General features: G+C 47.3%; 1 protein-coding gene across 6 annotated transcripts in view; it reads right to left on the bottom strand.

Annotated features, from left to right (window-relative positions):
- Window positions 1-27,170, bottom strand: part of EIF4G3 (eukaryotic translation initiation factor 4 gamma 3) — a 144,404-nt gene that overhangs the window by 67,640 nt on the left and 49,594 nt on the right. For 3 of the 6 annotated variants that reach the window (XM_066202784.1, XM_066202786.1, XM_066202785.1), the window contains exons 3-6: window positions 26,689-26,832; window positions 8,200-8,295; window positions 6,761-6,874; window positions 3,347-3,379 (exon numbers count right to left, since the gene is read on the bottom strand). In XM_066202784.1, coding sequence (XP_066058881.1) covers window positions 3,347-3,379; window positions 6,761-6,874; window positions 8,200-8,295; window positions 26,689-26,832 — 387 coding nt within the window. The remainder of the gene's footprint in view (window positions 1-3,346; window positions 3,380-6,760; window positions 6,875-8,199; window positions 8,296-26,688; window positions 26,833-27,170) is intronic. The other 3 variants (XM_066202783.1, XM_066202787.1, XM_066202788.1) reach the window with 3 other exon arrangements.

Here is a 27,170-nt window from a genome sequence, read left to right on the forward strand (position 1 = left end):
TCAGACTCTCCTAGTTTTATTATTTACTAAATGATAAAATGAGGAGGAAAAGCCCTTTTTGGTATTTAGATGTGGCATCTCCTTCACACACTCATTGCTACAGACAGGGAAGTGACTTCAGCAGCCGTTTCCCATCCCTTTCTGACTTGAAATACCCCCAAAAAGCTACAAAATGGTCAACTGGGTCAGTTCAGGGAGTGAATTCCCAACCTCTCCAAGTCCCAAAGCTTTTTCACAACAGCACCCAGCCAAACCAATTTTCTGTTATACCAGTTACACCCAGAGGAACTCAAGTAACCCCAAGCTGAAACTGGAACCAACTCCACCAGCAACCTCAAGTGAGAGGCTGAGCCACGAGCAGCAAACTTGTCCCAAACGCAGTTCGAGTCAAAAGGAAACGACCACATTTCAGTTCATATTTCTGATTTCTGTTTTCAATTACACCAGCCTCTTCTGAGCACCCATTTCTAAAATAAACTCCACGCTCCCTAAGTCACTTGATAAGTGAAGGGTTTTAGGCAGATTCAAATGTAACAAAAATCTGCATTTTGGGGCTCAGGTTAGAGGAAAACTGCTGTTCTAAACTGTGCTTTGTGAGGATTAGAAGCAACAAAGTGATGGCAGAGCTTCACTTAGAAAGAAAAAACAGGGAAACTCGGTGCACGAAGTAGGAAATGGAGCTGCAATTCCAGGCAGGGAATAGCTATGTGTGCTACAGCATTTGGGGAAAAACACAAGCTGACAGTGTATTTAAAAATACTGCCCAAAATATTTTCTAGGGGCTGTTTTCTATCTCCTATAAAGTGAGCTCTTCCTACAGATTCTCAGTGTGTCATCTCAGAATCAGGGATTACTGATGCACATTTAACTTCCAGTCAGAACTGCTGCAATTATTTCATTTTCCTCCAGCCACTATTGTTAATACGCTAAATCTCTGCTATTTTCTCTCACACAGTGTGGTCACACTTTCTCCAGCATAAACTGACTCCACCAACTTCCACTGTAACTGTCCAACTCCAGGGCAGGCATTTCCACCCAGGAAAAAGCCCTGCTTATAAAGCTGCCATTCAATTTCAGGTGCTTAAATCATGCTCACTTGAGTACCTTAAAGATCTAATAATTACAGCCAGGAACATTAATGAACAATCCATTATTTGCCTGAAGGAGACCAAGAATCAATACAAGGTACACGTTAATAAAGGTTGGGATGGACAAAGGGAATTGCAAATCCCACGGTGCTGCTGCTGTCTTCAGAGGGAACTTGGAACTGCTGCAGTAAACGTTAGCCCGGCTGAGGCCAATTTACTTATTTAGCATTGTCCAGCTTACGAATCTCAGTCTCCAAGCTCTCAGCTTGTGGAACACAGTTTAACCAAGTTTAAAAACTTGAGGCTAATTATTTATGTTGGTCTCAAGCATCCTGTGAGTGCTGGGTTTAGGATGAACTTGCTCCCACAGCCGTGACCCTTCTGCACGTGGCATGGGCCAAAATCCCTCTCTCCAACCCGCAATCCACACGACGGGTGTTTTGGATTAAAGGAAACAAACAGTTCATCCACAGCCCAGGTTTCTCTGTGCCTGTTCTGATGCAGCACATGACAGATGTAACTGGGAATAAAGCCTGGAATATTTTTCTAATGGTGACAGCTTCTCACAGATAATTATAAGCAGATTCAAATGTAACAGAGACAGAAATCTAACTGTGATAAAATCGGGAAAACACTTGGAATTTACAAGTGTAGTAAGGGCAGGGCCATAACTGGGTCCAAAGGAAAGTTCTGGAGCTGATTCTGACAGACTGGTGGCAAAGTCCCACCAGTAAAGCCCCCAGTCATAGGAATATTTCCTCCAAGGCTGTGCTGTCTCAAGACTCATGGGCCAAAACCTGCTCAGAGAGCACTCAGCAAATTTTAGGAGAACATTAAATGGCTCCCAGTGAATATATCCCTTAGGAATGACCCATGAAGGAATTTAGGAGCTGCAGAGCAGTAATGCACTCTGTGTGTTGTGCAGTATAAACACCGACCTGGAGTCAAGGTCAAGAACAAAAGTGTCTAAAAAAGATGAAAGATCCTGATCCCGTTGTTGTCCAGGCTGCCCAGTCCTCCTGCAAACACCCCCCTACCTCTGTCCTCGCCACCCCAGCCACGCACAGAAATCATTGCCCTGTCCCATGTGACCTTTGCCTATGAGCGAACAACTGCAAATGTCCCATTCTACTCTTTAAACTCTTTCTTTTTCCTGCTCTGGAAGGCTCCAGTTCACCTGCTGCTCCCTGAGCTGGAAGGAACAAGGATGATGGGGATTTTGGGGTGTCTGTGCCCACCTAACACTTCCCTGCTCTCCTGAGACAGAACTCTCCCCATGCTGCTCATCCCAGTGTCCAACTGCTCAGTAACATGAGGGAAGTGAGAACAAAATAATTCCCTGGTACAAACTCTTCCATGCCTCAAGCCCCTGTCCTGACACCACAGGATTAATAAGATTTTTTTTCCCTATTAACTTGTGGAAACAACCCAATTCTTCCAAGCCAAGAGAGCTCCGGGAGAGCTTTCCTGCCTTGTCCTGCCTCTCCTACTCTTTCCCACCAGCAGTGCCACCTTTGTTCCCTCAAAACCTACACGAAGTATCAAAATCAGTTCCCAAGGATAAGTGTTTTGGCAAAGAGGAGTGTAGGAGCTGAAGAAAAGACAATTCCAGACACCCTGACTAGGACAGACAGGCCTGCGTATCTGTCCTGACACTGGAGAAGTCCCAATTCTGCCACCTCTGAGTTCCATGAGCCAGAGCTATTCCTAGTTCTCCTTCTTAATAATGAAGTGGTTCCTTACTAAGTCCAAGTTGTGCAACAGGAATACTAAACGTTTTGTACAGCTTTGGCTTTTGTGGGCTAAATGAAAATGACGTTAAGCAATGCAATGGTGACAGATAACCAGGTGTATCACACAACAAATGCAGGAACTGGGAAGTCGTTTGCTTTGCTCCAAGTTGGAAAAGCAGGATTTTTTTCAGGAGACATCTTCAGGAAACTGAATCCACGAACTCATTTGGGAAATATTCAGAACAAGTTTCTAGTGATGTGAGAAGGCAAGGGAATTCCACAAATCCCTGGCTGTGATTCCCAGAGGTTCTCCTCCCCTGGGGGCGTGGGGTGGTTAATGGGAGCAGTGACCCCGGGGTGAAGTCGATGTCACTCAGCGGTGCAGGCGGCTGTTAGCAGGGTTATGCACGTGCCAGTAGCTGCTACAGGGCTGCTTTCCTCCACTCGAGTTAGTGGGTGAGTCACCTCCACCCCCACCCCCCAGCCAATTAGTGCAGGGTGATAATGAAGGGGCAGGTACTGTACCTGGTGATGGGCAGGTCGAGGCCCCGCTGCAAACTGAGGTAAGGCGGGAGAAACAAACACAAAAGGAAAGGCACAAAGAGTCAGAAACACCACAACAAACCAAAATGTCACACTCTATGCAAAATAAACCCACAGAAAATAAAATAACAATGACATAGTCAAAAGCTTTGCTGCAGGACAGCAACACACAGGGACTGAGGTGTCACGATGGACATCGCTACGTGCACTGTGCTGGGAGGTGGGATAAACAACCAAAGCTGCCTGGGATCCTAAAGGTACTCAGGGATGCAGGCATTCCTTATCCTGCCTGGGAAGAAAACATAAAACCAAAAAAAAACAACTTAAAACGAGCAGCAGTGGAGATTCTGGAACTGTTCAAGGTGGAGGTCAATGGTTAAAGCAGCTGGGCCGGAGCCGTTCTGGGGATTTGGTGGGAGCAGAGGATGGAGATTCATGGCTGGGAAGAGCCAGGGAGGCTCAGGGGTGGTAGGACAACCCTGCGAGGCAAAGAGCAGCCATTCCTTGCACATACACCCCCTGCTACTGCATTTCCAGCTTTACTTCTCCACTGGGATGGCAGCAAACCCCTCCTTAACAAGTGGGATTTGTCACCCTCTCTGAAAGTGAAGGATCAGGTTATTCCGGGGAGCTGAAGGCATCAGCAGGGAAGCCTGGATGGAGAAGAGGAGATCCTGGTTCCCAGCCCTCAGCTCAGGCTGCTGAATCATTTTCCACTCACATGGGCCACACGTAGAGGAAAATAATCCCAAGGTAACAGGCTCAGTTGACATTAAAAGCATTTCCCAATAAGGAACTGATTGTTAAAATAGAAATAAAAATGAATGCAAGAAATGGAAAATATAAATAAAGATGACAAGGTACCCACTTCCAGAGCTGAGTTAGGTGTTGAAACCCTTAATTCAGGGTGTAACGAGCAGAGCGCCACAATGAGAGCAGAGAATTCCACTGATAAGAGCTGCAGTAATTAGCTGCAGTGACCACAACTACCTCCGCAGTGGATTTTGCCCACCATGTGCTTCTGCTGTGATGGCTCAGCACAGCCACCTCTGCTCACTCAGGTGCTCACTGTGGTTTACTTTCTGCCTCAGAACAGTGATCAAAACTGGCCACTAATTAGTGACTTTCTTACTAAGTTTTTTTCCATAAGGAAAAGTGGGTCCGGGTTCACTTTCAGCCCTTCCAGCTCCTCTAATGCCATCAAACATGAAGCAAAGCATAAATATTTACTGGTCCATTTGATCTTTTTCTTTATAAACATTTAAATTGCCTAGATTTCAAGATTTCCAATAACTACTCTGCTAATCCTGGTGTTCATATATTCCTTCTACTTTCACCTCACAGTGGCACTTGGTGACACTTGGATGAAAGTCATGAAAACCTTCAGAAATGAGTAAATATGGACACACAGACTGTTCCGGGGACAAGAGTTTATAAAGAATGACTACCAAATAGTTTTCTCTGGAAACTGGAAAATTTTCCCTAAGCCTTACATTGAAGAATAAAAAAGCAGAGCGTGGTCACCTTGTGAAACTAAAAAGCTATGATTTCTATTTTAAAAAAACCAGAAGGACTCAGCCTCTTGGCATCCTCCCAAGGCTCAGGTGGGAGGAGGGCAGTGGCTCTGTGGATGAGGGGAAACAGGTACCTGGATGAGTCTCTGGAGATAAAAGCACTTCAAGCCCTTATTTTCCCAAAGAACTTCCCCTAAATCAACTCAAATATCTCGTGTTCGGGAAAAGGAACTAAAAGTACCCTGGAAGGGCTTTCCATGGGGCTGCATGTTCTGTGTCAGACACCAATGAAGGAACAGACGAAAAGAGAATGTTGGGATGCAGAAACCTTGTACTGTTACACTTCAGGGCCAAGGCACCTCTCTCATCCCTGCTGCATGGAAATGATTTGTTCTCACTGCGCCTAAAACAAGAGCTGGAAGCTTATATTTAAAGAAGGCAAAGTTTATTCCATGGTGGAAAGTAATGTGTGTTCCAAGAAATAAAATCTCCAAGTTAGTAAAAAATGCCATCATCTCTTTTGCATTGGTCACCACTGGCTCTTGGTTTTTAATTTTTTTTTAATTAATTCTGTTTGACAGGAGTTATTCCTGTTAATAGCTGTAAGCAACAGAACAAACTGTAGTCACTGCTGGCTTAAAATAGACGCTTTGGGTTGTTTTTTCTCTGTTTGATGAAGACAGTAGATAGAAAAACCTAATGAATCCTGGGTCCAACCTTCCTGCCCCATCCCCACGACTCCCTACAGTCCTGCCCACTGCTCCATGGACAAAGGAATGTTCTCTCCCTGCGGATGCTGGGCTGGCACACCTCACCTCTCCTGGATTGCTCCAGCACATCTTTTTTTTGGCAGAAGTCCTAAAATTGGACAGTTTGTGTTGTGCTTGGGGCCGGCATGGCCAAGGGCTAATGGGGAATTTTCAGCCGTGCTGAAGGACCCAGATTTTGTTTTCCTTCCCCAGATGAAGCTTTGCAATTCCCGCTATAGAAGCAATGCTAACAGGGAGCAAACATGAAGCCAACTGGATTGCAAAGGCTGCCTCCCAGGCAGCTGTCCTGGGAGGAACAGAAAAGCCTGAGCTCTGCACTTCCAACGGCCCTTGGATGCAGAACAGGATGGAGGAAGCTCCGGCTCGAGGGAGGAGTTGGATCAGTCCTGCCTGCCCACGTTGGCCAGAGCACGACGGAAACCCAGGGATGGCAAAGCCACCCCACCACCCTCCTCGTCCCCTCCTCACCCTCCCCTCACCACCAAATGGGACAGTTAAAAAATAAACTAGAAAAAAAAATAATTAAATTACAAATGAATAAATCAAGCGACAAACCAAATGCAGGAGTAGCTCAGGCCTGGGCGAGTCTTGCATTTGCTTTGGGGTGGGAGGTGGAATGAGATGTGATGGGTGGGAGCAGCTTTTAGTCGTGGGGTGAGATGGGCACTAGCAGAGCACAAGGCAAAACCTGCACACAGGAGAGCTCAGAACAATACAAACAAGGCTGACAGGTGCAGATAAACTCTTTCTCGGGATCTCCTCAGTTACAGGGCCAAAACACTACAAAATTTGACTTTGATTGGCCAAATTTCCTGCACATTCTCTCTCTGCTCAGTGACAAAGCCCAAGGGGCCCTGGTGTCTGCCCTACCCCAGTTCAGACCCCCCAGCTGTAATTCAGCTTTGGGCCCTTGTGGCACCACCTCACCTGGCAGAGGCTGCCACAGCAGCTCATGTTTTCAGCAAAGAAGCAAAATCAGTGCATTTCTGTAGCCAACAAAAAAAGGATGTGGTAATATATATATATATATATAATAAAGAAAGGAAGAAATAAAAACAGTGCCATGGGCACAATTGCCTGCAAGAAGGAGTACAGTTTGTTATATTGCTTACAATGCAGTATTTTATCCAGCCTCTTCCAGCCAGGGACCTGTAAACCGGACTCTGTTCCAAAACCTTCCTCCTCTTCCAGTTTTCTGTGCAATGTATTGGCACTGTTCTGCTGGGCTGTCAAAAAAACTGGTTTAGAGATGCAGCTCTTCAGTCAAGTTTTTGCTCCAGTTCTAACCATATCAGATTAGTTGTGCTTTGCAACAATTAAAGAGAAAGATGATTATACTTACTGAGGAAAGAGTTTTACCAGCAGTGTCCTGAATTACTGATGAGAACGGGGCACTAAGGACAAATTTCAGCTGTCACATGAAAGAGCTTCAAAGTCAGCATTACCTGTCTCGTTCACCAGCAGAGGTTAAAGGGGCCTCAGATCAAACCCTGGCATGTCCTGAAGGGGAAACCCCTAGAGCTGGGCAAGTGCTCCAGTGATGTTGCGGGTTTGGGGATCTTGCCCTGGATATAACTGTATTCATACCTGCTTTGTGGACAAACTCCTCTGTCTCAGAGGCTTTCAGTTTGCTCCAGGAGTATTCACCTTACTCTAAAAAGAGAAGAGTGCTGGGAAGGCACCAGGGAGTTATGGGCAACCTGAAGGTGTCCTGACAGAGAGGGGCAGGAGGCACAGGATTGCTGCTCCCTCGGCTGATGGAGCCTTGAGATGTGGTGATGGGAAGCCACCATGCCTCCAGAAGCTGGGCAAGGCATCTGATGCCCTAGGAGGGTCTACTAACATCATGTGGAGCTGTGCTACAAGCAGAGAATCCCCAGATTCCTGGTTTGGGGAACTGAAGTCCTTCAACAGCAGAGCAGTATCACAATAAACACCCACCCCCAAAAAAGACTGTGAAGGACGATCAAACCTGAAGTTGGATGAAAAAGGGGCTCAGCACAAAGAGATCTGAGTACACAGAAGCTCTAGGTTACACACGAGCACCTCCAGGGTTAGAACTGATCAGTGGCACTGATTTGGGAGCAAAGCCCAGAGGCCACTGGAGACCGAGTGCTGCTGCAGAGAACTGCTTGTGTTTGATCTTTGGTCTATCCCCGTGTAAAACACATCCTTAAAGAAAAAATAAAAAGAAAAAAAAAATTAAAAAAAAAAATTAAAAAAAAAAAGAAGAAGAAAAGAGAAAGATTCTGGCAATGAACCTAAACTCTATAATGAAGTGAACCTGAAAACAACTAGGCTAAAAATAAATGGTGTTACTTGAAGGTAGATGAGAATCCCTCCATCACTTCTTTGGGAACTTTTGAAGGAAAATTATCCTACCAGGATAGCATCTGAAAAACTCAATCAAGGATTGCCATTTGGGATGTGCTTCCAGGTCAGTAAAATGGGCTTTCCAGAGAATCAGCCACGTGCTACAGACACACACAGACAAAGAAACATATAAATAAGGAGGAAAGAACAGGAGATGGGGCCAGATTGGGCTCCTTACCGGCGAGCGGGTCTGAGGCTGCGTGTTCATTGTCTGAGGGGCTTGAGGGTACACCAGCGTGGTTGGAGCTGCATTCTGTCCTGAGGGATAAGGAGCCTGCCAGGGAACAAGAAAAGCAAAGTGAGTGGATCCAATGATTCATCGCAAAAAACAGGAGCAGAACACGTTATCAGCCAGAGTGATTGACATGGAGATAAAGATGAAAAGATTGCAATGGAGAAACCGTCTCTGCTGAGGACCAATTCAACAACACTGCCTCTCATGACAGCAGCTTGTAGCTCCACTAGTAGCTCCACTAGTAAGTAACAGCTGCATTACTCATTATTAGTCACAGTTTACTACTATAAGTCAGAGTTTGCTACTATATATCACCTGAGCTCCCCAAGTGCTGCAGTGGAAAACAACCAACCAGACACATGACCCCAACATAATGTCACCAAAACCTTACGTGTCCAAAGGCCTGGCCACCTGTTAACAAATGCCTCCTCTGAACCAGCTTCCAAGGAAAGCCAGAACTGTAGATGATGCCAATAAATCCTCCAAAATCAGACAAACAGCAATAAACAAGCCAGAGTGTGTTTAACAGAAGCTGCTGCTGCATTAAAGCGTTTCCAACGCAATGGAACAGCCCAAAATCATCCCAGATGGAAGGCAGGCCATGGCTACAGGCTCTGCACATTTTTCCTACTTCCAGCCCTTTCCATGGGCTATAACAATTTATCCCACCAGATGCTCTCCCCAAGTGTTATTTGCCCAAAGTAACAATAAACTGGAGCTCTGCAACTGCGCTGATGACGCATTTTAACAAGACACTTAGAAATAACTTTTCAGAGAGCCTCTTTCCTTATTCTTCTTGCACAAAAACATTATAATTTAGATTATTATTTTTTAAAATAGTTTATTATTGCAATGGCACAAAAACCAGCCACCACCCTGCAACAGCCTTTGCTCTCAAGAACCATAGAATCACAGAATTGGTGATGTTGGAAAAGCTCTCTAAGATCTTCAAGTCCAACTGCTCCCCACTGCTGGCAAGGCCACCACTAAACCATGCCCCCAAGTGCCACGGCTACAAATCTTTTAAACCCCCCAGGGATGGGGACTCCACCACTGCCCTGGGCAGTTTGTGCCAGGACTGGACAATCCCCTCCATGAAGGAATTTTTCGCAATATCCAACCTAACTTTGAGGCTGTTCCCTCTCCTCCTGTCCCTTTTCCCTGGGAGCAGAGCCCGACCCCCACGGCTGTCCCCTCCTGTCAGGGAGTTGTGCAGAGCCACGAGGTCCCCCCTGAGGCTCCTTTTCTCCAGGCTGAGCCCCTTTCCCAGCTCCCTCAACCTCTCCTGGGGCTCCAGCCCCTTCCCCAGCTCTGTTCCCATCTCTGGACATGCTCTAGCCCCTCAGTGTCCTTCCTGTCCCAAGGAACCCAGAACAGCCCCAGGGCTGGAGAGGCCCCAGAAGTGCCAGCACAGGGGTACAGTTTGCATTGTCTTTTATCCCTGTTTTTCCATCCCCTGGACTAATCACCTTTAAAGTGCAACACAAGGCAAATGAATACATAGTTTGGAAACAATTCAACCAATTCCCAGGTCTCAGGGAAGAAAAAAAAAAAAACAAACCCACAACAAATACAACAACACCCCTCCCCAAAACATGGTAGAGGGGATGAGGGGAATGAGCACAACCCAAAAATAGCCCCATCCCAAAACCCAACTGCTGCAACACCTTCTATTCCTACTCTGGGACCACTCTGGGACTGATTTTAAAGAGCAAAACTCAGACATGACTCCACAGATACACAAGGACACTGCTCCTACCACACAAGTTAACTAGGCAGGACCCTCTGTTAGCTTCTGCCTCATTTTCACAGCTTTTTAGGTCAAAATGATGATAAAATTTGTGTCTCCAAATACAACACTAGATCTTTACTGTGATCCAGGACACCAAATACACTGGGCAGGGTATTTAGCTGGACAATGTTTTTCTGGAAGAGTTTATACTGATACAGCAGCACAGCCTCTGGTTCAACAGCAATTAAATGCTTTGTTCAGCTCCTGATGGCAGCAGCATCCTCTGAGGGGTGGGCAGGGCAGGTTTGCCCTGTCCCTCCTCTCCAGGAGCTCACTGATCCAATTCACTCCAGCCAACCCTTTCCTCCCTTTTCACCTCTGCCAAAACCTAATTAATGTAAACAACTAAATGGAAAGAAGCCCTCTAATTTTTTTTGAGATGTCAGAAGCTCTTTTCCCTTTTTACTTGATGAGTGATTCTGGTGGAGCTGGTGGTGTCAGTGTCATTCCAGAGTGAATAACCCAAAGCTAAGGAGAAGTGGGGAAATTCTTTTCATCCACAACCTGGAGAAGTTGTCCTGCCTTTGTAGTATCCTGCTGCTGACTTTCTGCATCTGGGATCTCTGCCCAGTGTGAGATTAAGGCTTTTCCACAGGTCCAGACACTGCTGTTCATATCAAGGAATCATGGAAAGGTTTGGGTGGAATGGACTTTTTCCTCATGCAGTGCCACCCCTGCCACGGCAGGGGCACCTTCCACTACCCCAGGTTGCTCCAAGCCCCTTCCAGGATGGCCTTGGGACACTTCCAGGGATCCAGGGGCAGCCACGGCTTCTCTGGGCACCCTGTGCCAGGGCCTCCCCACCCTCACAGGGAAGGATCTCCTCCTAATATCCAACCTAGACCTCCTCCCTTTTAGTTTAAAGCCATTCTCCCTTGTATCTCTCCCACCAGCCAGCAGTGAGCACACAGGGTAGGTGACTGTGTTGGGAAATATTATAAATAAGTAATACCAATAAATGCACCAGCTGATCACTGGCTCTTTGTGCCTCCAGTTCCACATCTCAGGAGATGTGACCACATCCCAAACTGCTGCTCCCAGAGCACCTCATCAACAAGAGAAGAAAGTATCTACTATTCCTCCCCATCTCCAGGCTCATGAAAACATTTTCTTCAGGCTTAAATTGCATGTGACAGAGGAGAGCTCTGATATGACTCTCAAAGGGTAAGTCAGATAACTGCTGCTGCCCCAAAGTCAGTACCCACCTCCAAAACAGCCCCCATTTTCTTTTAATCACCCAAGCCAAAGGAAATGTGAGAGAAAGGGAGCACATCCATCACTAAGCCTGAAAATCCTCTGAGTTTTAGCAGCAAAACTACAAAACAGGTACTTGGAAACACAGTGCCAAAGACATTTCACTGGTGACACGTCAGTTGTGGCACTGTGACACAATCCAGGGTTAAACTTGCTTTAGTATTTAAAGCCTACCAGAATGAGCACAGCACTGAGTTATAAATAAAGAAGAAAGCACGTAAAGGCTTAACTAGAGGCCACAGAAGGGTTTCTGCTATTAAGGTGTCGTGAACCAAGGCAGTTTTGGACAGATGACCCCCGTGGATGCGAGGTCACAAGTAAGGAACAAGTGCAATACAAATCCCACTGAAGACCACAAACACCAGCTAAATAAACATGTTTTACAACTATTGCACAACAACAACAGCTTCTTCTCCATGTTTCCAACCAGAGGGACTCTGCCTCAACTGGTATTTGTGTTGAAACCATCATAGGGGAAGAAAAGGGAGGGAAGAGTGGTTTATAAATTGCTGCAGGTATTAACTTCACATCAGCTGTGGGAGCCTAAACTATCAAAGATCCAACAGAATAAATCAAAGCACTCTGCTGTTTTTCATACACATCAGCTGATTAAAGCATTACATCTATTCATCTGTCAAAGGCCTTTTTCCTGTGCCAAGCAGCTAAATGGGTACAGAAAGTGATGTGGTCACGCGCAGCCACACAGGGCTCCATGCACCGGGGCTGGAACACTGGAGTGAGGGAATGAAGAGATCAGCGAGGAAATGCTCCAAAAAAACCCTCAATAAACCCCCACGGAGGGCAAGGCAAGGAAGCAAGTACTGCTCTGCAGACAAATGTTGGCTCTGAAGCATCTAAAGGCTGGATTGAATCCCTGAAGTTCAAATAACTGCTGGAAGAGGACAGAGTGCTGCTGAGCTGCTCCACTTTGAGGCAGAGCAATTTGCTTCCCTTAAAGCTCCCACCTTCCCGATTTCATACTTCAGCTGTGGCTTTTCAGGGGAGGAAGGTGATAATAGCTGAGTGTTTATGTATTCCCACAACTTGCTGGGGAAGCCCTTTCTCAGGGTTGTTTCCACCTCAAGCTGCTGCCTGTGCTAAGCAAGGAAAAATAATCACTACCAACAAAACAACTGAAAAAAGTTATTCTTAGCTCAGGCCCCGAGCTGGTTAATAAACACTGAGCCTGCAGCGTAATATGACTCCCCTGAGACTGCCTGTCCTGGGAATAAACAGGCAAAGTACACACACCAAGCTCAAAAGAGCTGAGTCACCCAGCTCTGCCTCGGGAAACATTTTTGGGAACAAAACCCTTCCAGCCCCAGGCAGAAAGGTGTCACTTGCTGAGCTCTGTGGCTGGGAAGGGGTTAAACCCTGCGGCTGATTCCCAAATCCTCTCCCAACTCAGGGAAGGGGTTGCTGGGTCTATATTTACTGAAGTTACACAGGAGGAGGAGAACTGGACTCGAAGCTCCAGCACATGACCGTGACTCAGGAGCTTCGCTGCCGCTCCCAGCCCTCACCATGACCTTGGAGAGGGAACCTTTGTATTACCAGTCACTTCCCAGTCCCAAACCTTCACTTTCCCAGTCGTTTCCCAGTCCCAAACCTTCACTTTCCCAGCCACTTCCCAGTCCCAAACCTTCACTTTCCCAGTCACCTCCCAGTCCCAAACCTTCACTTTCCCAGTCGTTTCCCAGTCCCAAACCTTCACTTTCCCAGTCGTTTCCCAGTCCCAAACCTTCACTTTCCCAGTCACTTCGCAGCCCCACCGGCACAGCCAGAGCTCCGGCTCCCCCTGGACTCCAGCACAGAGCATAAATCTCTTGGGAGGAATGGTTCAGAATAAGCAAAACCCTTTAGAACAACACGGGGTTTGGTGGGGCCACGACAGCCCCTGGCTGCCCCACAGCAGCCTCCAATGGGCTTTTTTTGCGTGGCAACAGACCAATGTGGTGCCAGGGGAATAAAAACTACAGACCCTTGCCCAGGTGGTTTTACATCTCGTTATATCTCATGTATCACTGCACTACTGATGGAGAGCATCCAGCTAAAGACTCACCCAAGTGCCGCGACAAACATTTTCAAAAAGTCTTATTATTTAATGTCAAGACATAAAATATCAAAAATATGCACTGTGTGGAAACAGGATAAAACTGTTATGAGATCCATCTCTTTCCCCAAACAACACAACATCCCCAGTCCACACCTGTTTCTCTTATAGTACAGGGATTTCTGCATAAAACCTGCACTGGTCTGTTCCCAAGCCATTCCCTGACCTGGTTAAATGCTAAATATTGATTCAAAGCCTCCAGCTGGGCACTGAGAGGCACAGTCAGTGTTCTTTATAGTGTACGTTATAAGGGTCTGGTCCCTAGATTTATATATTCTTACTCACACAAGCCCCTAAGATCAAAGGCAGCTGCTCCTGGAGCAAGGTACAGGAGGGGGAGGTCATTGCACTGGAGTCTCCTATTTATCCCTGTTTTTAACAACCAGACTTGATTTTCCTTCCAGCTGCTGAACGATTTTGGAAATCTTGAGGAAAACCACAAAGGGAGCATGGGACTGGCTGTGTTGATGCACCAGCCCTTGAGGCCGTTTTTGCAGAGTTTTCTCCTGGGTCACTGGCCTGGACAACAGGAATTTGGCCTCAGACACAGGTGAAGAAATTCCTCACAGCAGCAGAACCCATCACTTTGCTCACAAGTGTGGAGTGATGGTGACAGCAAGGATGTGGGTATTAATTGTGAGTCATCATTTCTTTGTGGAGCTGGACTGGCTCGGCCCTCCCACAGCCCCAAATCCAATCACTGTGACAACTCAATCACTACACCCAAACAGCTACAACCCTCCAATGAGGGAAATCTGTGGGCATTCAGCTCTGGGAAAGTAAGAGGATTATAATTTAAACCCTGTATCTTCATTGCTCCCTAATGAACTCCCCAGAGGCAGTGCAGGCCAGAACAGCAGCTCCTCAGGCACACCCAGCATCTTGATTTCCCCCAAGCTTTGGTTTCTGCATGCCCTGGATTTTGAGAAAGGTGCCTCAGTACAAACTCAGTGCCGGGGGAAGAGGCTTTCCTGGCCTCCCCAGAGGCAGCTGCTCTGTTCCAGTGAAAATGCACGAAACTTCTGAAGACTGAAGGTTACGGCGAGATTTTACTTTTTATCTGATGTGAAAAGCTGTGTTATTGAAGGCAGAGAGAACTGCCTCAGCTGGAGCATCCCAGAGGAGCCCCGAATCTCCTCCTCCCACAGACACTTGGCCAATGAAGGCTCCTCTTCCATCCAGGTGCTGCCTTATGAACACCAGCAGCATCCAGGGAAAGGTACAAGGAAGTTCCTGCTCTCCCTGTCTCCCTTACCACACTCCTAGCTTCTGCAGAGATCACTGAACACAGGGTAGAGCAGCTTTTGACATAAAATCAGTACTAAGGGACAAATTTAACCACTTTGCAATTATGTCACTGAGTTCTGGAGATGCCCTTCAGAACAAGAGGCACCTCCAGCCTCAGGCACCTCCCGCATCTCACCACAAACAGGGCATTGCTCGCTCCTGCACCTCTTCTGGACACAGCTGAATGTCACCATTATTTTGGCAACCACATAATTCAAGTCTACCTCACTTTTTTTTCCTCCCTGGCGTGCTCTGCACTCAGCAGAACAGACTTGGAAGCTGCTGGCAGGAAAAGCTCCAGAGTGTATCTGTAACATATAGATCCAGTTCATCTGTAAATATTACAGATGATGGTGGAGAAACCTGAGTTAATAAATTTATTAATTTCAGCCTTTTTTATACAGCACCCCCTCAAATAATGCAGAAAGCATATTCTCTCTCTAATCCTGTGAATTATCCCAGCTTTAAAAATAACACAACAAATGATTAAACCACTAAACAAGGACAATTCCCCTCTAAATGCTCGCAGTTTGCCTTTCATTATTACAATGATATTTCAGTGATCATCACACACACTCTCAGATCCCTCTGCTTGAACACAAGTCCCCATGCACAGCTATGTGTTCAAAAATGCAAGTTTTAGGTACCCATCACACCAGGGATGCCACATTTTTTAAGCAGCTCATTTGCGAATTATCCAGAATCGCTGAAATCAGCTCATCCTCATCAGGGCAATGCTGCAAAACAAAAATATGCAGCAGTTCCACTCTGCTGCCTCTCTAAGGCAGGGCTCCCCCGCAGGGTGCAGCAGCACCTGAGAAAAACTCTTTCTCTGCATATAGTGCATATATTCTAGGTATATAATACCTGGGATATTCAAAGTCCCATTAAAGTCCATGACAAAAGGACTAGAGCTCTTCTCTGACACCAAACAAATTGTGCAGATGAAGAGCTTCCACATAAAAACCAGAATTAACACAATTCCAGTGCAGAAATTCTGCTCCTGACGGAGGGGCTGGGATGGCACCAGGGTGGGACATGGTCCAAATCTCTGCACATTGCATTCACTGGGAAGTTTTGAGGTTTGGATTGGGGTGGAGGCACATAATAAACAGGAATTGTGACTGTTCAGTGAGTTTATTTAGCTATTTCCTCAAAATCCCAGGACTCAGTTCCAGGTGTTTTGCCTGATTTTAGGAGTTGAACAAATTGCAGACAACTAGAAGATGCAGAGAAGAAGTAGCTGGCATCCTCACTGCCCTTCTCCTGACAAGTACACTGGTTTATTCCCTCTTTTTCTATATGCCCAGCCTTCAGGGAATTCCTCTTGTTGGTAAATGTTAAGATTTTAGTGGAAGGTGTCCCTGCCCATGGCAGGGGGCGGAACAAGATGAGCTTTAAGGTCCCACCCAACTGAAACCAGTCTGGGATTCTGCGATTAAGCTCAGCCTTTAAAAGGATACAAATATCCTGACCCAGGAGGAATTACTCCTCTCTTTCCCCTTTTACCTCTGCAGCAGTTTGTCTCAGGATACATCACTTGTGTAATTACCTGCACAGACAAATTTGTAACGATCTTTTTTATGGCTTTACATGTTTTCACCACATCTGAGTGAGAAAAGCAGCAGGTACAGGGAAACTGAGTCCTAGGTAACTTCCACAGAGCTACAGGCATTTTTCCCACTTCAGTGTGGATAATGAGATTGTCCCCAAAGGAAGATGGTGAAGGAACATGGTCTGCTGTTCCCTGGACAAGGACTGTTTGTGCCAGGGACCAGAGACATAAAATGCACATTCTTGACCTGCTGGAGTGAGTCCTGAGGAGCCCATGGAGATGCTCCAGGGCTAGAGCCCCTCTGCTCTGGAGCCAGGCTGGGGGAGCTGGTGGTGCTCACATGGAGAAGAGAAGGCTCCAGAGAGAACTTAAGCCCCCTCCAGTGCCTGAAGGGGTTCCAGGAGAGCTGGAGAGGGACTGGGGACAAGGGATGGAGGGACAAGACACAGGGAATGGCTTCCCACTGCCGGAGGGCAGGGTCAGGTGGGATATGGGGAAGGAATTGTTCCCTGGGAGGGTGGGGAGGTTCTGGCACAGGGTGCCCAGAGAAGCTGTGGCTGCCCCTGGATCCCTGGAAGTGTCCCAAGGCCAGCCTGGAAGGGGCTTGGAGCAGCCTGGGATAGTGGAAGGTGTGGGACTGGATGAGCTTTAAGGTCCCGCCAGCCCAAACTGTTCTGGGTTTCAGTGATTTTCTCCTCAGCTCTGCTGGGTGTACATGTCCCTCCCTACAGTGCAAAAGCAAACAGAACACCCAGCCTGAGGGAGGAAAGAATCATCTTCCTTCCTCCCAGGTAAGGCTCCAGCCCATGAGCCTATGCTGAACTCCAGACACAGCGGAGGACCTGGAGTGAAAGACCAAACCAGTGTGATTTCGAGCCATGGGTGTGGACAGATGTCTTGCTAGTGGCTGCTCTCTCCCAAAGCCATTTTTAAATCTATCAGCATGGAACCTGCTGCTAACAAAGGTGTGAGGCCATGGATAACGTCACAGGAAATCATTCCATACATCTAGAAACACTGCTATGGCTTCACATGGCTCCTTACTGAAGCTGAACTGCCGGGCTCTGCCCTGGCTGCAGCACCTGGCTTGCAGCCTGGGGTGGTCTGCTAATGACCATTATGTAATTAAGTAAACTGGCATTTTCTGTAATAAGGGTACTCAAAAATATTGAGTGCTTGTGTGTGCTGAGGGCAGAAATTCCAAAATCTCCACTGCTGAAAGCAGAGCTGGGACTGTCTGCAGAAACACCCTTGAGTTCACAGAGTGCCTTTCACTTGTTCCACAAAACTGCCTCCCATTTTAACAAAATAGACTTTGAGGGCAAATGCTTGATCCCAGGAACACAACCCAAACAGCCAAGACCCTATTCCACATCAAAACAGCATCAGCAGCTTTGCAGCTTTCCTCCTATTTCCTTCTGAATGCCAACAAGAAGCTCCAAAAATGTGTCACGTGATATCTCTGAGGATGCTGCCATCCTTGGAGATAGCCAGAACTCAAGGGGAGGTGGCCCAGAGTTATCTGCTCCAGCTGATCCAGCTCAGAGCAGGCACCTGGACCTGCTGATGCCAGGTCTCCTCCAACCTTCACCTGTGTGAGGGCAGCAATCAGATAAAACAGTCAAGTTTTACTGAATTACACTGAAGCCCAGAAATACCCTACATATAAAGTGTCTGAATTTGCACAAAGCTAAAACAAGTAAATAAATTATGGGTTTCTAATGGCACCCTAAGGAGGCATCTGTGGAGAACAGGGGCACAGCCCTTCCAGGCTGCAGGGACTGGAATGATGGCTCCATCATCTTTGTTGGTTCAATGGAAAGCAGCACAGTGAGAGTTCAGCTGGCAGGGGAACCAGGCTGTTATGGATTCAAAGTCTCACCTCTGGAATGTGGCCATCCCTGCTGCAGGTTAAATGGCTCCAGAGATTATTCCTCTGTTTCCCAGTCTGACACAGCTAACAGTGGACTCCAGGAACTCCAGGACTCCATCTCCCTGGTTTCTCTGGCTGCAGGGATATTCTGTGCCCTCTGTGCTTACAAAACACAGTCTGTGTAAAGCCCTGACTTTTGTGCTGACTCTGGTGCTTTATGGAACACATGGTGTTTGTTTAAAAACTGCGTATTTTCTGGAGCATGCAAGAAAACATCCATTAAATTGCATGGAACAGAAGGTACTATTACAGAAGGAATTCCAGAAATTGAAATTATTAAATGTAAAAAAATGGCAAACTGCCTCATATTGTTTTGTCTTCTTATATTACGAATAGAAATGCGGTTCAACAAGCGGCAAAGTCTGCAAAGCACCAAAATAAAGCCCAGGGCGCGTGACTGTGAGAACAGAAAACGCATGTGGAAGAGACCTGAAGAACGGGATCTGGAGAATTTTAAACAGCTACAGGGAAGTTTCATTTTCTATTAAAAACGCTGTCTTATTACACTTCAAACCAAGTTATTGGCAAGTTAAGAAGTACTTTTGATTCCCAATAATGTCATACACCAAAGAAAGGCGCTTCCGCTCGCGCAGAAGCCAGGATGTGCCGTGCGGCCAAGACACCCACTGAGAGCTTTCCCATTCCAAATCCCTGTGCCTGCACAGGGTGGAAGGGCCAGGGAACACCCGGAGCCAGGTCACAGCTACTCCAGAGAGGAAAAGTTCAAGCAGCAGTAGAAAAACACTTCTCTCCCCACTGGGCAAACCAGACTGCTTGGAGAAGGATTAAACATGCCTCTCAGAGCTGGAATTTTTTACAGGGGCCTGGAGTCCCAGGACAAGGGAATGGCTTCCCACTGCCAGGGGACAGGGATAGGTGGGGTATTGGAATGGAATCCTTCCCTGTGAGGATGGGGGGGGCGGGGAGGGCCCTGGCACAGGGCGCCCAAAGAAACTGCGGCTGCCCTGGGATCCCTGGAAGTGCCCAAGGCCAGGTTGGACAGGGTTTGGAGCAACCTGGGGAAGTAGAAGGTGTCCCTGAACATGGCAAAGGGTGGAATGGGATGAGATTAAAATTCTTTCCAAGTCAAACTATCCTGGGACTCTAGGATAGGATTCTGTGAGGCAGATGAGGGGTGGGTCCAAAGCCAGATCTAGTCCCAACTAGACTCAGTATTTGTGCTGCAATCTTTTCTTTGCACATGTACACGATGAAATTGTAATAGGTCTTCCTTTCTTTCCTTTCCTTGCTAGGAATTAAAGGCTCTTTCTGTCCTCCTTGAGTGCACAAATACTGAAACTAATTCATACATCCCTCCTACGTTGTGCCTTATGAAAGCCAACTGCTTCCAAGGTTAAATAATTAAAATAAATGGTGTTAATCAGCATTTGAAGCTACATTATGCCTTCCCAATGCTCCCTTCCTGCAGCTCTTACACCCAGATGCTCTCCCAAATTAGAAGACACCCATGAAGCCAAGCATGCCCACACAAAAGCCCCCTGAAGCCCAAAGGCGCCAAGACACAAGACATATTTGATGTTTCCAGCCAGATTTGCCCAGATCTAACTTAATGAGGTAAAAAGCACAGTAATGAACCAAAAATAATGAAATACATTCTAGGAGGAAATATTCCCAGCATTATTAACCCAATCAAAAACCTCCTAATCCTATTACAAAGCAGAGGGTTCAGCTGCACTTCCAGCAGGTCTTGAACACAAAGGCCAAAAGAAGATTACGCTCCTGGATTTATCAGCTATTAAATAACTCTCAGTTTCAAATCTCCACCTGGAATCACATATTCCTGCAAGCCTGGAATTTGCAAAATGCATTGGAAATTTGCTGGGATGAAGCCTGACCCAGATGTACAGAAGGAAGCATGAGGAAAGAAGTAAGAAGAAAAAGAGGTCAAAATCTTGACTGGTCAAAAAAAAAAATACCATTACTACATAGTAATCTGGTTATTTAGGTAGGTTTACTGTTCACAAAACACTATCAGGAGTTAAGTTGTTTAAATTTGCTTTATTCTCATTATCTGGAATGGAGAGAAGATCCAAGAAACTGGAATCTTCTGCTTGGAGGAGCAGCACAAACATGCAACGCTTTCCCTCAGCTGGTCCAGCACCAACTTCTTCATTTATACAAGGAGTTTAATCTTTCATTCTGTGTCTACATCATGAATAAATACCCTGACTGACAACCACAGGAGCTACAGGATTCCGGGGTGATTTTAACCAGCAGGGAATTGGCTATAACAGCACCTTACACAAAACAAGGAAGTTCCTACACAGGGAAGTTCTCTGGGGGAAGAGCCCCCTGAAAAGCCTGGAGACCAACTAGGATCAAAGGATCAACAACGATGCTCCTGAACACAGAAAATGATGGACAGGGGGTTTATCTGAATGAGACAATAAAATTGGGAGCTCCTTGTGCCCCAAGGGCAGTGGAAATTCATAATTTGACTTTATGCCGACTATCTCCTCCTAGCAAAGCACACGTGGACCCAAATAATGAGGAATCATGGATCTGGAAGGGACCCACAAGGATCATCCAACCCCTGGCCCTGCACAGACACCCCAGCAATCCCACCCTGGGCATCCCTGGCAGCGCTGTCCAAAGGCTCCTGGAGCTCTGGCAGCCTCGAGGCCGTGCCCATTCCCTGGGGAGCCTGGGCAGTGCCCAGCACCCTCTGGGGGAAGAACCTTTCCTGATCTCCAGCCTAAACCCCCCTGGCACAGCTCCAGCCCTTCCCTCAGTCCTGTCCCTGGTCACCACAATTTGGGGGAAGCCGAGTTTAATATGTAGCAACCAGACTCCAAAGGCAGCTGCTTCCAACAGGAGGAGAGAACAAGGAGTAACGCTCTCCACATCCCAGGGCACCTGACTGACCCCCAGGGTACCAATGGGTGAGGCGACATCTAAATTACATCCCTCCTTCTGTTCCAATCCCTTAATAAACATCCCTTTATTAAAAGCATCTCAAATTGGGCTGCAGAAGATGGAAGCATTGAATAAATATCATGGTTCTAACAGGATTATTCCAGCTCCTGTAGAAAGGATCCAAGATCATAAAAGAGGGACTTGGGGATTGCCTAATAAACATGCCACAGATGGCAGGCAGACTTGCTTCCTGGCACACATTCCCAGACCTGAAGGTACTCAGGAATGTCTCCCTGATCTTACAAATGCTAATTTAACGATGGTGACATTTTTGAGGACCAGAATGAGACCACAAAACTCTCTTCACTTCAGGCATAGAACCAGATGGTAACAAGTTTCAGGTGGTACAATCTGTTCTGGATTTAAATCAGCCACCTAAAAGTCAAGGTCTTCATGTACCAAGATCCAGAGAATTCAGCCCTCTTGCACGCTTTTTCACCTGGGTGTATCTCGACCTTTTAAGGAGCAGGTGAGGGATGTCCACAACTACAGCAGCATCAGAGGAAGGTCCCCATCAATGTTGTAGGATCCTCTGCTCCCTGGAGGCTCCAGCATTCCAGCCCATTCCAAGAGGCAGCCGTGGGCAGGCAGCGCCAATCTGCTCAGTGCACAATGTGTTCTTAATGAGAGCTGAAGCTATCCTGATTACAGAGGAAATTCCTGCCAATTTGTTCCAAGTGTGGTTGCTTGATGCTTCCAAACTGTGGGCCTGGAATAGGAGAATCCCTCAGTATCCCATTGGAGCCAGCAATTCTAAAGCTGAGGCAGAGAAAGCCAAGAGTCTTTTCCAAGCCGTTCACCCTCACAAGCCAGAACCCACTGCACTTGTTCCTTGGGATCCTCCAAAACACTCCCAGGTCACAAGGGGGATGAAACTGTCTTTTCCTGGTGCCCTAAGCTCTGCACACTGCCTCTGGAGGAGCTCTCTCTTCCTCTGTTCACTCCATGGACAGAGGGAAGCTCTTTCCTGCTGCTCCCAGCCCAGCTGCTCTGGAAGTGCTCTGCTTCCCCGTTACCCTAACGTACCATGGCTGCCCCATTCATCAGTGTAAGGAACAGCTGGAATGGGGCACATTTACAGCGTTTCAGCTGCTCTCTGTTAAGGGCTCGGGGAACGCTCTCAGCCTGCTCTGGATTCTCCCATCCATCAAGGGATGGTGCTTGACTGTTGATCCAAGCCCCACCTGAGCTCTGGATAACCTGCTCTGGGAGCCATATCCAAGGAGGAACTGCTCTGCTCCTCTTCCAATGGCTTCTCCTTTCCTGAGAAAGAGAATTGTGTCAAACCAGCTCCTTCTGCAGCCTCAAGTCAGGAGAGGAGGCAAAGGGGCTATGTCCCTCCTCTCCCTCTCAGAACGAGAGAAGAACATGCAAAACCCACCAGGAATATGAAATTTTATGTACTTGAGGCCACATCTGGCCATAACACCAGTGCAGCAGCATGTGCTGCGCATTCCCCGGCGCCAGAGCTCAGCACATTCCTGAGAGCAGCACTGTGATTTCAACGCCCTGGAATCTGGGAAGCAGAGATGCTGCCTGTTGCTGCAGAGACAGGGGTGTGGGGCTGTTCCACATCGCTGCCAAGGTCTCCTCGCAGTGCTGCACAAACTAATCCTGAAGGGAGGTGAAGTGCCGGAGAGTGTCCGTCAGGAAAGCCCTCAGAGGAGGCGGAACACAGAGCTGGGCTCGTTTTGGCTATGTCAGATGGAAACAGTGGAGGAGTAAGAGAAAGGGTCACCCGACCAGAGCACCACAGAACCAGCTGTTTCTGTCTGTTTAGACAAAGCTAAAGGAAAACAAACAAAGGTACAACGTTCACTTGCACCTGACTTTTCAGGTTAAATATCCCATACATTCCCTGATCCCTGCTTTCCAAACTCCCTCTCAGACCACTCGGCACCATGTGGCACCACTTGGCATCATCACACACAAACTTACAGTGAACTGCTCCAGCTCCTAGAGCTCTGGTAAGGGACAGCAATTCCTTTTATCACGTACTAGAATTTAAGGGATTACTTCATCTCCCAGCCCCCAGACGTGCTGGGACAGGCAGGTCTGGAGCAGCCTGGACAGGAAGGGGTCACTGGTGGAACCAAAGCATTTGTTAACTCTCATTCTCCTTAGGAGCATGGTTTCTGCCAAGGGTGAGGGTGAAGGGTCTGGAGGGGCCACACAAGGAGCAGCTAAGTGAACTTGGTGTGTACAGCTGGGAGAAGACAAGCCAGAGGGGAGACCTCATTGGAGGCTATAGCTCCTCCCAAGGGACAGCTCTGATCTCTGCTGTGATCAGGGACAGGACTGAGGGAAGGGCTGGAGCTGTGCCAGGGGAGGGTTTAGGCTGGAGCTCAAGGAAAGGTTCTTCCCCCAGAGGGAAGAGGGGAGGGTGCTGGGCACTGCTCAGGCTCCCCATAGAATGGGCACGGTCCCGAGGCTGCCAGAGCTCCAGGAGCCTTTGGACAGCGCTGCCAGGGATGCCCAGGGGGGATTGTTGGGATGTCTGTGCAGGGCCAGGGGTTGGAATGATCCCTGTGGGTCCCTTCCTGCTGAGGGCATTCCATGGTTCTGTGAGATCCCCCCTTCAAGAAACTCTTGAGCCTAAGGAGATGCTGAGATCTCACTTGGGTAACAGCAAGGAGAGACTCTGCTGAGCCCAGGGCTGAGCACTCAGAGCAATCTGCCCACACCAGCAGTGACACACATTCTATCTCTGCCCAAACGCCATTTAATACCAAATGACATCCAAAGCCTAAAACATCCACCAGTATTTTTGCTCACTACTGCCTCAAGTGCAGTGGAAAGACTACCTTGGAAAGACTCACTTTGATGAGAATCTATTAACTCAGGGGTCTGATGGAGAATCAATGACCCTTAATCAGACTCTAATTCAAACAAAGTGGTCTTGCCCTTATCTTTTATGCACAAACACCCCCTCGCTATGTTAGGCATGACTGGACAAAGGCAAAGACAACCTGTGTTCAGTGTTCAATCATCAACACAGCGTGGGTAGGTAAAACAGTTATTTGTGGTTTATTGTTGATAAAGTAATTAATAATAACACATTCATCTGAATCCCAGGTCAGCCTGAGTCCCTTTATCTCTAAAGGGAAACAGCAGCATTTAAGACGCCCAAGAATCAGACAAAATTACTCAAAAATTACTCTCTCATCGCTTTCTAAAAGAAAGCAAACAAATGAAACCATGATGGAAATTCACAAACTACTAGAGGTGTGGGAATAGGAAACTTCCATTCACCTCCTTCTTAACACAAGCACCAGGGTGTTCCTTGAAGCCCAGGGGAGATGCAATGAACAGATTAAGCTTTCATCCAGATCCCCATTTAGCTTGGGAATTTCTTACCATAACATAACATAACACAACACAGAAACTCAACTCCTGACAGGGGGTCCAAAGTGAGATACACAGAAAAATATTCAGAATTTAAATTTACCCAAGTCTCCAATAGTTCTGGGATATGGAAAATTGTCCCTGGGGACAGGTTATTCTGTAAGGCTTCAATCCCCTTTCAAGCTTTACTGGTGTCCCAAGTGCAGGCACCTGCATTTTGGTCCTTCACAGAATCCCAGAATGATTTGGGTTGGATCAGCTTGTTCCAAATCTCCCCTGGCCACGGGACGGGAGACCATCCACCAGAGCAGGCTACTCCAAGCCCTGATCAGCCTGGCATCACCAGCCAACCTTCGCCCAGCAGAGGGGGTTCCTGAGGGGAGCCCTGACACCGGCTGGGAACAGACAGGAGCCACCATTTGTGCTGCTGCACTGCTGAATCCCACCTTGGCAGGAATCACCTGGGGAAAAGCTCTGCAGTCCCCAGGCCCCTCTGGCCCCAAAGGCCACAATGCCCGAAGCTTCACCTGCCCCGTACCCCAGGGTCCTGCTGTTCCTCCCTGTCCCTGAGCACCAAGGGCTGGCTCCACACAATGGGAGCACGGCCACCCCCCGGAGCCCCCGAGGGCCCTCAGCTGCCACGGAGGCTCTGAGGTCACTTCAGCAGCATGGCAGGGACACAAGCTGACCCCCGCTTCCGAGAGCCAGCAGAACAGGAAAGCAGCACTATCCAGCTGGCTGGAGATTTGGCACACAGCCCACTCTCTACGGATGCACTGACTCAGTGGGAAAATATTACAGGAAGAAAAGAAATCCCTTGATTACAATAGATTTAAAGAGGCTGCCCAGAATGTTCTCTTCTTCCCTTCTCATCTGCCACGTGAGTAGCTTCCCTGTGTTGATGAGCTTTACTAGGAAGGAATGTCTTGATCCATGACAAAAGCCAGGCAGCATCTGAGGGTTTGCTCTGCAACTGTGCTGTGTCCTCCCTGTTCCGTGAGCCTCAGTCCTCAACCCAGAGCCTTTACTCCCCACAACCCTGCAGCAAGAGTGCAAGAACAGCTCCAACACCACTAATACCTGCCAGACACTTCAGCCTCTAATTTCCCACACATGGAGGATGAGCATCTGCACATTCCCAAAGACAACCACAAGTTTCACTTTCCCCATCATGTTTGATCTAAAATGTGCGTCATCCACATGAAGTGTTCCTTCCATGATCTGTTTCCAGGCATCTCCTGGACTGGAAAGTCAGCTGCAATCTAATGTTTCAGAGGCTGGCAGGGGGACTTGGATCAATTTGAGGCTCTCCCCATCACCTCCCCATTCCCAACCCACCCTTGGCCTTTCATCCTGCTCCCCATCCTCAGAACAAACCCACTTTCCTTAACAGCTGACCTGCTCAGGCCTTTCTTCTTGATCCACACAAGTATAAATTAATCAAGAGCAAAGGGAACATCAGGCTTTCCTCTATCTCACACCTCATTCCTTACACATCTCACTCTCCCCATCCCAGTATCTTTCATCTCCCTTTCTTTCTCCCCCCATTACCTGCCTCTTTTGCCCCTCCTTTTTCAGATAAGCTTCTCCGCTCTCAAGTCAGCCCTGCAGAATATTTATCTAATTGAGCTACGAAGAGACCAAACCATTCCACATATCTCACTAGACTCTATTTCTCCATTCTTACGATATAACTCCGATTTATCTCCTGTTCTAGACTTTTCTGTAACCAGCCCTTCGTCTCGTCTCTTTTATGAGAAATCATTTGTGCAACTCGTTTTCCTGACCCATTTCTTAGAACTACAGAACTGCACCACCCTGTACAAAACTCCCCTTGGAAAATCCCTGAGAGAGGACACAGGGCACTTTTAGGGTGCCCCAAAATGCCTGATCCAACAGCAAAACACATTCCTCCTAATCCATAACTGTTTTCTCTAATTTTTCAAGTTGCTTTTAGTTTCTGTTACAGACTCCACGAGGAACTAATGTCTAATAAACTTTTGTTTAATTTAAAAATACCAATTGATGGTATTGGTGTGCTAATCTAAGTGCTGCCCACAGATCACTGCAAGGTTCAAGCCACACCCTTTACTCACTTTATTTCTGCACTGGTCACAGACAACACAACTCAGTTACCTGTTGAGCAGAGAAGCTGAGAGTGGGATAGGAGGAAAAGGGAAAGGCTGGGAATGCTCTGCTCCACTGCCAGGTCTTACCTGTGAGAGCCCAGGGGACGATGCATGTCCCGGTGGTGTTGCAGCAAGGTTTGGGTGTCCCTTATTTATTTCATGTGCAGTGTAAGGGGATGGGGCAGGAGGACCCGGTTGTCTTGCTACTTGTGTTACCTGTGTGGAGATAAACTGTTAGTAAAACATTATATTAGTAATCAGTCTGCAGAGACTCCATTGCATATATCTAGAGAGATAAAATAATATATATTTATCTAAGTAAAACACTGCACAAGTTATTTAACTATTTACTTGATTCAGGAAAATGTGGAAAGATCAAAAAATCAGATCACCAGCTGGAGTCACTGGTGGAAATGTGTGGGATCCCTTTGCCTTCAGGCCTGAGACCTGATCCCTCCATGAGAAGCCATATCAAAAAATATTGGGATTTTGCAAGGGGATACACATTACCAGCAACAAAGTAAGGGGGAAATTTGCATATTCTTCTCCAAAATGGAAAAATAAAGGAC

The sequence above is a fragment of the Chamaea fasciata genome, unplaced genomic scaffold (assembly GCF_029207755.1).
Source record: "Chamaea fasciata isolate MVZ Bird 193981 ecotype frontalis unplaced genomic scaffold, bChaFas1.0.hap1 SCAF_23, whole genome shotgun sequence".
NCBI lineage: Eukaryota > Metazoa > Chordata > Aves > Passeriformes > Sylviidae > Chamaea > Chamaea fasciata.